A 12520-nucleotide genomic window follows, 5' to 3' on the forward strand; every position below is an offset into this window, starting at 1 on the left:
CTCCTCAATTTGGCATTTATTGTCCTTCATAGCAGGGCTCTAACCTATCTTTCAAATGTCATCATATATCATTTCTCTTGCTGAACTCTACAGTCCAGCAAAACTGGACCTTGTGTTCTTCAACATATACAAGTGTTCCTACTCTATCCCTTCTCCAGCAGAATGTCTCCTCTATCATCTCCATGATAATCATCAGTCTCTCTGCCTTTCTACTGAATGATCCGTTCCTGCCTACAAACATGCCCATGTACTCCTCATCCTTAAGTATTATCACATTTTATGTCCCTATTTTGTTCATTTTAATGTTTGCCTATATTTCTCTCCTTTTTGTGGCTAAACTTGTGATAACTGTCCTGAGTCAATACATCCACTTTCTTTCTTCTCATTCTCTTCTGAATGTTCTGCAAACAGTTTCCAGCCTCATCATTCAGCTGAAGCTGCTCTCTCCAAAATTACAATGATCCCTAAATTGTCAAATCTAATGGCCTTTTCTCAAGCATTCTCTTTCTGGAAATCTCTGAAGCCTTCAACACTGTCAAGCGTCCTCTTCTCTTTGATATTCTCTTTTCTCTAGGCTCTCTTCTGACTGCTCTACCTCCTCCAGTGTATTCTTCACTGGCTCTTCTTCCTCTTCTAAGCTATCTTCTAAGTTTATCACCCTCCTCCTTCCATTTTAATGTAGATGTTTCCCAAGGTTCTAGCTTCTGCTCCTAAGTGGAAAGTATATATAAGATAGAAGTATTTAGAGCATGTTTAAAAAGAGAAAAGATGGAGACAGGGTCCTAAATTTCTTAAGAAAGAAAAGTGAGTGACCTCGGAAATAGGAGATGACTACTAAGAGAATGTAAACTGGGTGACAGAAGTAAGTGGCTTCAAAGGAAGAGGCAACTGAGTGATGGTAGCAGAGGAAATGTATGAAGCAAGGTGTATGCCTCCTCCTCCTCCTGGCTGAATGGTTCTGGGACATCAAAGAAGGTACATCCAGTAGTGGAGAAGGTGGCTAAGGATGCATTTATTCTGAAACAAGTCATAGAAAGAGTATTAGAAGGAAGAGTCCAAGATGAAGGCAAATTTGGTAACATTATTTGAGAGGACATAACGGAACAGATTCCAGTCATAAAAAATTTTTGAACAGGTTGGTTGGTATGGATGCAGACAAGAGATTGGAGGAAGGTAGCCAGGGAAGAGGGCTTTCACCTTGGAAAATCTAAGTCATAATGAATAAGAGAAAGGGAAGTGAGTTTTTTAGTTATTGGGCAAGAAAGTACCAATTGATGTGTTCCTACATTTACTCAAGAATCAAAGATTATGTTACTTACCAATTTGCTTTCTATATTGATCAACAGGAAGTTTTAAAGTGGAAGCATCCTTTCTGCCCATCTTGGGTCTCTAAAATACCTATTCAAAAGAAAGAAAATACATCACAAAATATTTAGAAAAATAAAAATAAATCACATATGAAAAGAAATAAAGTCTATGGGATGTCTTTGTAAGCAATTTATTATTGTTCTTCAGTCATTTTGTTCCTGTCTGACTTTATGATCCCATGTGGAATTTCCTTGGCCAAGATACTAGTGTGGTTTGCCATTTCCTTCTCTAGCTCATTTTATAGATGAGGGAACTGAAGCAAACAGGGTTAAGTGAGTTGCCCAGGGTCATATATCTACTAAGTATCTGGAGGCCTGATTTGAACTCAGGTCTTCCTGACTCCAGGCCCAGTGCTCTAGCCATTGTGCCACCTATCTGCCACAATACCTCAAAATTATTTTGACTTTTTGCCACCAAATCGACAGTTGTGTAGTACACTGCTGTACCTTAAGTGGGAGACAGAGATGTGGGTGAGGGCCTCTAGGACATTGGATCTGATAGATCTCAGTTAATTACTTAGAAAATCACTTACCCTCTCTTCGCCTCAGTTTCCTCATCTGTAAAATGCATATAATAATCACACCTGCCTAGCATTGCTGTGATACTCTAATATGATAATATATGTGAAGGGCTTTGTAACTTTAAAAAACTTTATAAATGTTAACTGTCATTATTATTACAAACACTTTAAAAGGTCTTTGATTTCATTGGTGTAAGTATAACTTCTCCATGTTTTAGTGGACAGTCTTTGTGAGCTGCGATGGCAAAAAAGAAAAGAAAGAAAAGAAAAATCCTGACAACCAATCTTCTGGTGACAATTTTGGCTGGACCTAAGTAGTCTGGTCCTTGGATGACAGATGCAGTCTGTCATATGGTTGCCTCTGAAGCCTCTGCAATTTCATAAGGCATATCAAAGCTTGTATTCCACTGGTATAACCTTGACAACTGAGGTCTACCCTCCATTCCAGGACTTGTTTTCTTAATATATACTTGTTTTTGCTTTTTAAAAGTTTTAAGGATACTTCATCTTTCAAATCTATTTCAAACATAATAATAGTATATAAATATATACTAAGGTGATAACTGAAAATAAAAGTCATCAGACTAACAAAGAACACAGTAAACAATTATTTCTTTAATTTTTATAAAGTTTTTTAAAAAAAATTACTTTTTTCTCAATTTTCTATATCCCTATGTAAATAAGTTTATGTATCACTTTCAAAACCAAAATCCAAAGTATAATTTGAAGAGCAAACAAAATAGGGACACAAAATGTGATAAATAAATACTATTACTGTTATCATTACTGTCACTGCAAAATTTGTTAATAGTGAAAATTTTTTAATTTTTACTACGGGGACTAAATCAGGCATAGGCAAAGTTATTCTCTTTTTATGAAAAAAAAATCACTAAAGGCTATTTAAAATGAGCCACAGAAATTCCCCTGTTTATCTGTGTAGTTCAAACTGTCGGTGCATCAGATATCTAAAATGTAGTGACTTTTCTTTGTTCTTCAAAGCTATGTGGTAATCAGCATTCATTTAGACTGCTTTGATGGTTGGATAGCAAACTACCAAGAAACCCATGGAGACATTAGCACATATAGCCACAATGTCTAATAAAACAGCTATCTGCATAAAAGATCAGGCACAAGTTAAAATGTGTTGTGATAGAAGTGGAAAGGGAATAACAGTTCTATATTAGCATGTATAAAACCAAGATTGTTTTCACAATTTAATCCTCAAGGGACTGTGTCTCATCACCTTTCCTTGAAAAGAATATAGCATTCCCTGAGGAAGTAACTTGCTATGAGCCTAAGTTAAACTAAAATAAGGATTAATAAGAACTAATATTTATTATTGATGAGGTTTTTTTGTAAGAATGATTTCAGATGTAACCATTACAGATTTCTAAAAACAACCCCAGTAATATTTATAAATAAAAAATGATAACTATAATACCAAAGTGGGATGCCTAAAATAGTTCAGTGACTTCATTTTAGTTATGTTAAAAATATTTTTAAATCACCAATATCCTCATTGGACATAAGTTTTTAAGATTAAAAATCACTATTATAGATTGATATTTTATTAACCTGAATTGTACAAAAACATGATATAGATTCTCAAGAAAAACATATCATTAGTGTCTGAAAGCAATACTGTAAAACATACTCCTTTTTAGCATGTTTTTCATTTCTTTTTCAGATAATATATAGAAAATTATAAAGAATGACTAAACAAACTTAAAACTTTTACACACTTTTCCTGCTTTAAGAAAAAGTACATAAGTCAGATATATATATATATATATATATATATATATATATTTAAATTCACATCAAAGGATATTAAAAATTAACGTAAGCCAGAAGTACAAAGACAGTAATCATAATAGTTATTATTTCTCTTTCCTGTACCAACAATGAATAAAATAAGACTACGGTGGGGAATCAATATTCAGTGAAATACAAAGTAAGTTATATTCCAAAATAAAATAGCGATGTACTTAATATTTTTAAAACATTAAAGATGAATTAAAAACCCCTTCCACATCCTATGTAATCATTAATATCTTGTGATTTAGTTAGTGAGTGTTCAAAAATGCTATTAAGAGGCTTGCTACATTCAACTCAATACATACTAAAACTAGAAAACACCCAGAGAAAAATAGCATGTTCCCTGTGAAAGGATGACACACAAATCTGTAAAAATTAGTTGAAGGGGAGGGAGTGTGTATAGAAATCAGTAGAGAAAGTAAGGAAATAATCAAGTAGAAATGCCTAAAGCAATAAATACTGTAGAGTAAAAGAATTCTAGCACAAAACTACAAAAGATAATTATATAATAACTATAATCAGAGAAAAGATTATGGAATGGTCACTGGAATTCTGAGAGTGGTTGGTTGGTAGGCCTAATAAAATAGAGGACAAGATAAAGAGTCAAATAGACATTTTACGAGATAAATTGGGAAATCTTAATATCCTTCCCCATACACTCTCCAATGGAGAAACCAGAACTCAAAAAGCCAAAATAGTATGTGTAATATGATATTGTTCTTATTTTCAACCTAATTCTCTCATTCCACAACATCCAAGCAATAAGTATGACAACTCTGCAGTAATTAAAACTGCAACAAGAAAATAATAATAGCTGTCATTTCTAAAGGGTTTCTAAAAGTTTATAAAATTCCTCATGTATACATGCATCTGTCTATCTGTCTGTCTGTCTGTCTGTCTATCTATCCACACAGCTACACATATATACATATGTTTATATATATATTTATACATACATATATGTGTATACACACACACATACACACACACAAACACACACACACACACACATACATTTTATTTGACCCCAACAACAACTCTGTGTAAGTCCAACTGAAATAGGAGCAATATTTTACTGAGGCAGCTTCCCTGCGTTCCCTGATACAGCTTCTTCCCCTCCTCATACACAACCTGATTGTCCCCAGCTTCCCTGACCAGTAAAATATTTTTACATCAACTACATGCATTGTGCCTTAACAGAATGAAATGTTAAAATATTACAAATGTTTCTAAATAAATATTATGAAACAAAGACATGTAAAACAATTCCTGATGTAATACAGCATGCAAAAGAGCATGGAAATGCATTCTGGAAGAGTTTAAAAAACTGAAACTTTGAGAAGAGTTGGAAGGGAACAAATATCTAGAAGAGAAAAACTTGAACCATGGTGGCAAGTGGAGAGAACAATGGATTTGGAACACAAATATACTGCAATAAGGAAAATCTAGAAAAAGAGATGTAAAAGGCAATAACACAGAAGGATTACTAAACAGAAAAAAGCCATTGATATCAAAGAAAGGTTGGACACAAACAACTTAAGGATCCTAAATCTCCTAGAAGAACTTGAAAAAAATTAGTAAAAATTTAAATACCATAATTTAGGAAATGATACATGAAAACTATCCAGAGCTTCTGAATACAGGGAACAAAGCAGTAATCAAAATAAACTACAAGATAGCACCAAGAAAAAAAAAACATGCTTCAAAGCAGTTACCTTTCATATTTCTAACAACCAAAAAGAAAAAAAAAGAATGCTACAAATATCTAGAAGAAAACACTTCAAATATAAAAGAAAGAGAGTCTTACACAAGAATGTTGTTCTTGTTGTTCACTTGTTTCAGTCATGTCCAACTCCTTATGAAACTATTTGGAGTTTTCTTGGCAGAGATATTGGAGTGGTTTGTCATTTCCTTCTCTAGCTTATTTTACAAATAACGAAATGAGGCAAACAGGATTAAGTGACTTGCCCAGGGTCACATAGCTAGTAAGTGTCAGGCCAGATTTAAACTCATGCAGATGAGTCTTCCTGACTCCAGGCCTGGCATACTATACTATCCATGCCACATCTAGCTGCCCCAACATAAGAATACTCTGCATGAAAGAGAAACTAAAGAAGATAATGGAAGAATCTATTGCAAAAAGCAAAGGAGCCTCAAGATGCCACCTGAAATGATATATTCAACAAACTTGAATCCAAGCATCAATGAAAACAGGTTCAACAATAAAGAAGCATTTAAAGCATCCCTGCAAGTAAACAGCAACAACAACAACAAGCATGAGAGGATTATTCTGCCAGACAAGTACACTGGACTGTGAGCCTCTTGAGAACAGGGATTATTTTTTAAGTATCTTTGTAGCACTAGTCCTTCACAGTTGGAACACATCTAAGTGATTTGAAAATGCTAGCTGAATGATTTGACTGATAATTCAACTTTAAACAATCCCAGACAATAGAATCAAAAGAAAGGTGAATAAGTATAACTAGAAAGTAAAGAATATGTAATCAAATAAATTACTACATCTCAATGTAACAGTAATGTTTTAAGCAAAAGGGAAAGACTGACATTTTGGGTTAAAAATAGAGAGACCATTAGGAGATTTTTTTTTAAGTACATAAGGGGATAATAATAAAATAAGAATTTAAAGAAACAGGAGGCATGATGGTGGAGAATCAGACCTGACACACCAGGGACACACAACCCTATTAGAGGTTACTCAATGTATTCTGTGTTCATAAACAGATTGAAAATGTGAGGGATAGAGAGGCATTATACCTTCATGAAGTCCATGTGTGAATGATGAAAGGAAGATAACTCCTATAGTCTCTTAGCAATAAAAAGGGCTACAGAAGAATGGGTGGGGAGGGGCAAAAGACACGGATTAACAAAAGTGGGGAACAAAAGGGTTGAGTTTCACTGAAGATCAAGCCCATGGCACAAAAGGGATATGTTATGTCTATAATAGAAAAAGAGGTCCTTACAAAGGGCTGAATTGGGAGGGGGATAATGGTACACAGAAAAACTATTTCCTTTGAGAATGTTGAGTTCTCATGGAAAGCATTCTAACTCAGGAGAAATGAAATTAGAGCATCTTAGGACAATTAACTCTAAGCAATGAGGGAGGAAATGGATGCCCCCCTCCAAAAACACAAAAAAGATTGCATGGCAAATGGGAAGATGTATGATTATGAGGAAGGAAGAAGGTAGAATTACACCTCACCGTTTGGGACACAGTGTAATTTCTATAATGTGGTTATATTCAAATCCTCATTACTTCCCTCCTGAATTGATAGTTCTAAGCATTGGAGACAAGGGGGAAAACATAACTGGACAAGAGCTACAAAGATTACAACATACAAATTGATTAGAAAAAGGTGTTCAACTTTTCACATCAAATAGATATTGTTGGCACAGCAATATCTCTTTTGTCTAAAGACTCTATAAAATCTTGATCCCTGAAAAGCTCTGCCACTACCCATTTGCTACTCATGGGCAGTGTTCTCATTTCTCTGTGAGTAACAAAAAAGCTTTACTAACTTCTGTTCTTGGGGCAGTCACATGGCACAGTGGATAGAGTGCCAGGTCTGGAGTCAGGAAGAACTGAGTTCAAATCTGGCCTCAAATACTTCCTATTCATGTCATACTATGCAAATCACTTAATCCTGCCTGCCTCAGTTTCTTCATCTGTAAAATGAGCTAGAGAAGGAAATGGCAAAACACTCCAGGATCCTTGCCAAGAAAGCCCCAAAGTGGAATCACTAAGAGTCAGACACTACTGAAACACCTGAACAACAACCCCTATTCTCAAGTGTCATTCCTCATTACCTGAACCACTCCTTCCCTTTTGCATTACAATTTTTCTTTGTAATTTTCAAAATTTACATTCTTAACTCTGCTTTTCTATATTTATTCATCACATGGAATTTTTTTAATGGCAAAAAGTATCTCATCAATGCAAAATTTAAAAACCCATCATATGTAATAAATATGCACTAGAAGCATTCCCAATAAATTCAGGAGTACAGCAAGGATGCCTCCTATCTCCACTACCATTTGATATAATTATATAGATATCCATAAGAACTATAAAAAATCAAAATCATAAAAATAGGCAAAGAGACAAAATTATTATTTATTTGTGAATGGCATGTTGATTTTACTTAGAAAATCCTGGGGAATTAACAAAGAAATAATTGAGATAATCTAAATTAGAAATGATCAAATGAAAAATAACATGTAAAATGTTTTTCATACCTTAAAGCATTATATAAATGCTAGCTAGTCTTATCTGATTATTGTTATTGTTACTAATACCTTCAGCAATGTTGTAAACTCCAAATTAAATCCATAAAATCACCGTTATGTTTATAGAATAACAATAAAGTCTAAGAGGTGATAATGGAAAAAGAAGTCATATTCAAAATAATTACAAAATGAATGAAATATTTTGAGTAAATTCACCACAGCATATTCAATATTTGTACAGTTTTAGTTATAAAATTTTCATTACAGAAATAAAGAACGTTTTAAAAATGAAGGAATATTCAGTGCTCTTAGCTATGCCACCCCAATATAATAAAAAATAACAATACTACTAATGTTAATTTATGAATTTAGAGCCAGGCTAATCAGATTCCCACATAGATATTTTACAGAGCTAGACAAAATAGGAAAATTCATTTGGAGGAGTAAAAACTACCAGCAAAATAGCTTCCTCTCCAACTAAACAGTAAAATAGAAATCCTGAAAATTAAATGACATTACAAAAACTGAAAACAAAAAAGGAGTAAAATGTGATGGGTTTGGAATCTGGACCTCAGAAAAGAAAAAATCCTGGACTTTGCCACATGGTCAAATCTCTGACATTCACCTGAGGCTATAATTCTATCAACTGGCCTTTCATTGTGGCTACACCCAGTCTCCCCTCCATTGTCTTACTTCCCTCTGGCTCCTGGCCATTTCCCACCCTTAATCCTAGGTAGGCTCCATTGTCCAGGTCCCAGGAGTTCTGTTCACCCCAGTTTACTGGTCACTCCCACCCAGATCCTTCTTAGACCCCTCCTCCAGTCACCCCAAACTACTTGGCCACTCCTAGATCCCTCCCACAGTCTTTCTGTATATAAGGTCTATCTTGTCTCCATTAAGATGCTCAGATTCCTAAAATCTAGCCCCTGCTCTGATTCTTATGATCTAGCCACTGCTGAGATTTTTACAATCTGACCACTAGCTCACAGGTGTTCAGATTCCTTAAGTGCCTGGCCAATATGGCAGATCTTTAATAAACCTTGTCTTTGGCTGAAAGAAGACTTGGGTTGATTTCTTTTAGGCAGGACCTGCATGTCATGATCTTGGGGTTCCAGCTCCCCTAACCTCTAGAGCTCATCACTAGCAGCTGATTGAAAAGTAAAATAAACTATTATGTAATTTGATTTTAAAAAAGAAGAAAAGCAAATAACCCAGGAAGACTTGTATGATGTTATTCAGAATGAAGTAGGAGGGAGAACTCTCACCATCTAGACAAAAATTTATACGACAACAATATTGTAAAGACCAACAATTCTGAAAGGTATAAGAACTCTGATCATTATAATTACCAGCCATGATTCTAGAGGATTCATGATGAAATATTTTATGCACCTCCTAACAGAGAAGAAATGGACTCAGAGAGCAAATTAAGACTATATCTATATCTATATCTATACTTATATGTGTGTGTGTATACATATATATATGTATTTATAAATGCACACATATATACATATATATATATACATGCATATGTATATACATACATATGTGTGTGTAGGACACAGGCAAATTGGGAATTTGTTTTGCTTGTTTATAATGGGTTTTGTTTTTCTTCCTCTGAAGATGTGTTGGCTTGAGCAAGGGTGGAGGGGAGAGTAGGAAGTAAAAAAGGCAGACTTTGTGGATTATAAAAATTATTTTTTAAAAATCCTATAACTTTTGACCCAGAAATTGCACTGCTAGGCATGTGCCCTAAGAAGGTGACTGACAAAAAAAGAAAACTTTCATACACACTAAAATACTTATAATAGCACTTTTGAAGAAGTAGCAAAGAACTGGAAACAAAGTAGATTTCAACCAGTAGATAAACAATAGGTAAACAAATTGTGATATAGGAATGCAATGAAATTTTACTCTGCTGCAAGAAGCAATAAACATAATGAATGCAGAAAAGCTTAGAAGTATTTACATGAACTGACACAAAGTGAAGTTTATGCAGTACCAGGAAAATGATATACAAAGAACAATGAAAACTGAATATTATAGAAATTATAAAGAATAAGCTTTACCCCAAATAAGAGATATAGAAAGACACCTTCTTCCCATTCTCCTTCAGAGGATGGGTCCATGGGCATGGAATATTGCATATAAGTCACATTATTCTATGTGATAAATTTTGGCGAATTATTTTTTCTCTTTTCTTTTAAAAAAAATTGTTGTATTAAGGATGGCTCTCTGGGATAAGGCATTAGGATACAGAGAGAAATACAGGAAATACAAATGCAAAAGATCAGTTAATTTTTTTAAGGAAGCTATTGTAATTCTTTTTCTGTCTTTTCATTCTTATTTAGCTGATATGTTAGAAAGCAATCAAATAAATTAATAATCTTTGAGGTGTTAATTGGATGACTACTAATGGTTCAATGTGTGGCCACTCCCAGGGTAATTACATTGTAAAGTGAGCACTCCTACTAGAGTAAAATTTAAAGGCAAATGTTAAAATGAAGTATGAGAGAAATGTTTAGTATAATGTGAGAGAGAGAGAGAGAGAGAGAGAGAGAGAGAGAGAAAAGAAAGAAAGGAAAGAAAAAAGAAGAAAGAAGGAAGGAAGGAAGGAAGGAAGGAAGGAAGGAAGGAAGGAAGAAAGGAAGGAAGGAAGGAGGGAAGGAAAACACCCCAGATTCTACACTAGAGGCCACCCCTAGGGCCTTGAAAGAGAAAGGTTTGGGGCAATTAAAAAAAAACAATTTAACAGCATTGAGCAGTAATTTGTGGAACTCAATAGCCAAAAAAAAAAAATAAAAACAAAAAAACAACACTCTAAATATAATTTATTTTTAAAGGGGTTTTAAATGAATTCAACAAATATAGGATGAACTATTAATGTGTGGAGAGTGTTCTCAACCTTTTTAGATGACATCACAAACCAAACACCCTTCTATATCCCTGTTTGATACTAAATTGGGTAGATCATTAGGTTAATCCAGCTTTTTTTTTTTAATATTCCTAAGTAAAGAGTTTCTAAATAAAAGTAAGGCATTATCATTAGACTTTTAGATTAGGTAATCCTATAAACATAGATTCACTGAAAGAGCTGGAAAATACTCTTTTCAATGGTGTCTTACAGTGGAAGCTGGGAGGTGAGGAAAGCATCAGAATGGGGAATGGAGTTAATAGCATTAAGAAGCCATCCCCAATTGCTCAGGGGTACCCCTAGAAACCTGTGGGGATAGCAACAGCCTGCTACCTCTGGGACCCCAAGCTAATAATACGTAGTGATTTGAGAGAAGCAGGTCAGAATCTGGCTAAGTACAAAATATACAGAAGATAGGGAGAGGAGGAAGATCACCAAGAACTAAAGAAATTAAGAAAGGCCTAAAATGACGAAGTATTTGAGCTAAGTCTCCAAAATAAAGTAACATAATAAGTAGAGTATTACAGGCACCAGGGAGAGCCTGTGCAAAGGCAGAAACAGGAGAGGGACTTTTCTGACAGGAAAGGCAAATAGGCCAGTTTGGCTCCAACACTAATGTAGTAGGTGGTGGGGAATAATGTTCAATCAGGCTGGAAAAATGTGTCTGAATGAGATTGCAAAGAGATTTAAATGCCAAACAGGGGAGCACATATTTTATCTTAAAGGCAATCATCTGAGAGCCACTAAAGGTTCATGAACATGACATGGTAGTAATATCAATTTGGGAGCTATGTGGAAAGTGGATTATAGGGGGAAGATACTGGATGCAGAGAGACCAATTAGGAAGTTATTTCAATAAACATTGGTGGGATACAATCATTTTATCTAGCAGTTAAACAGAGGAAAAGAATATAGAGCTATGCTAAGATCTGGAAGATCATATTTCAATAAAGCAAGTGACAAGTGATGAGGGCCTGGATTGTGTTGGTTAATGGTGGAAAGTCAGGTTATCTGCATCACAGAGGGATAATGTAGAGTCAGAATGAGAAGATAAATTGGGCCCAGGTAAGTGAAACAGGGAGTTTGCCCTTTTGCTCTTAATCACCTCATAAGCTCCCATGGGTCCAATGCTTTTCTTTATGCAGATGACTTACAGAACATCTAACCAGCTCATCTCTTCCCCTGAGTTTCAATCCTGCATCACAATTTAAAATTGGATCTTTTAGACTGGAGGTCCCAGATCTAGACATTTCACACTCAGTGTGTCTAAAATGGAACTTACTATGTTTAAAAAAAAAATCAACACTCCCTTCCAAACTTCCCTGTTTTGTCAAAGGCAATCCCATTCTTCCATGCTCTCAGGTTCATAACCTTGGCACCATCCTCAACTCCTCATACCTAACTCACTCCTCATACCTAATTAGTTTCCAAATCTTGCCATTTCTATCTCTCACATCTGATCACTTCACATAGCTGCCACTTAGTTAAGACCTTTATCACCTCTACCTTAGATTACTGTCATAGTTCCTAAGTCTGTCACAATTCTTTCCCCACTCTATTCTAACACATAAGTACCAACACCAGTAGCTTGCTATTGCCTCTAGAAAAAAATATAAATCTTTCTGTTTAGTTTTAATAGCTTTCACAACCCA

General features: G+C 34.8%; 1 protein-coding gene across 5 annotated transcripts in view; it reads right to left on the minus strand.

Annotated features, from left to right (window-relative positions):
* The window catches only part of TRIQK (triple QxxK/R motif containing), a 146571-nt gene that overhangs the window by 76991 nt on the left and 57060 nt on the right, over positions 1–12520 (minus strand). For all 5 annotated transcript variants that reach the window (XM_020972907.2, XM_020972909.2, XM_020972906.2 and 2 more), the window contains one exon: positions 1320–1398. In XM_020972907.2, coding sequence (XP_020828566.1) covers positions 1320–1380 — 61 coding nt within the window. In that variant the 5' untranslated portion in view covers positions 1381–1398. The remainder of the gene's footprint in view (positions 1–1319; positions 1399–12520) is intronic.

The sequence above is a fragment of the Phascolarctos cinereus genome, unplaced genomic scaffold (genome assembly GCF_003287225.1).
Source record: "Phascolarctos cinereus isolate Bilbo 61053 unplaced genomic scaffold, phaCin_HiC Scaffold_4;HRSCAF=312, whole genome shotgun sequence".
NCBI lineage: Eukaryota > Metazoa > Chordata > Mammalia > Diprotodontia > Phascolarctidae > Phascolarctos > Phascolarctos cinereus.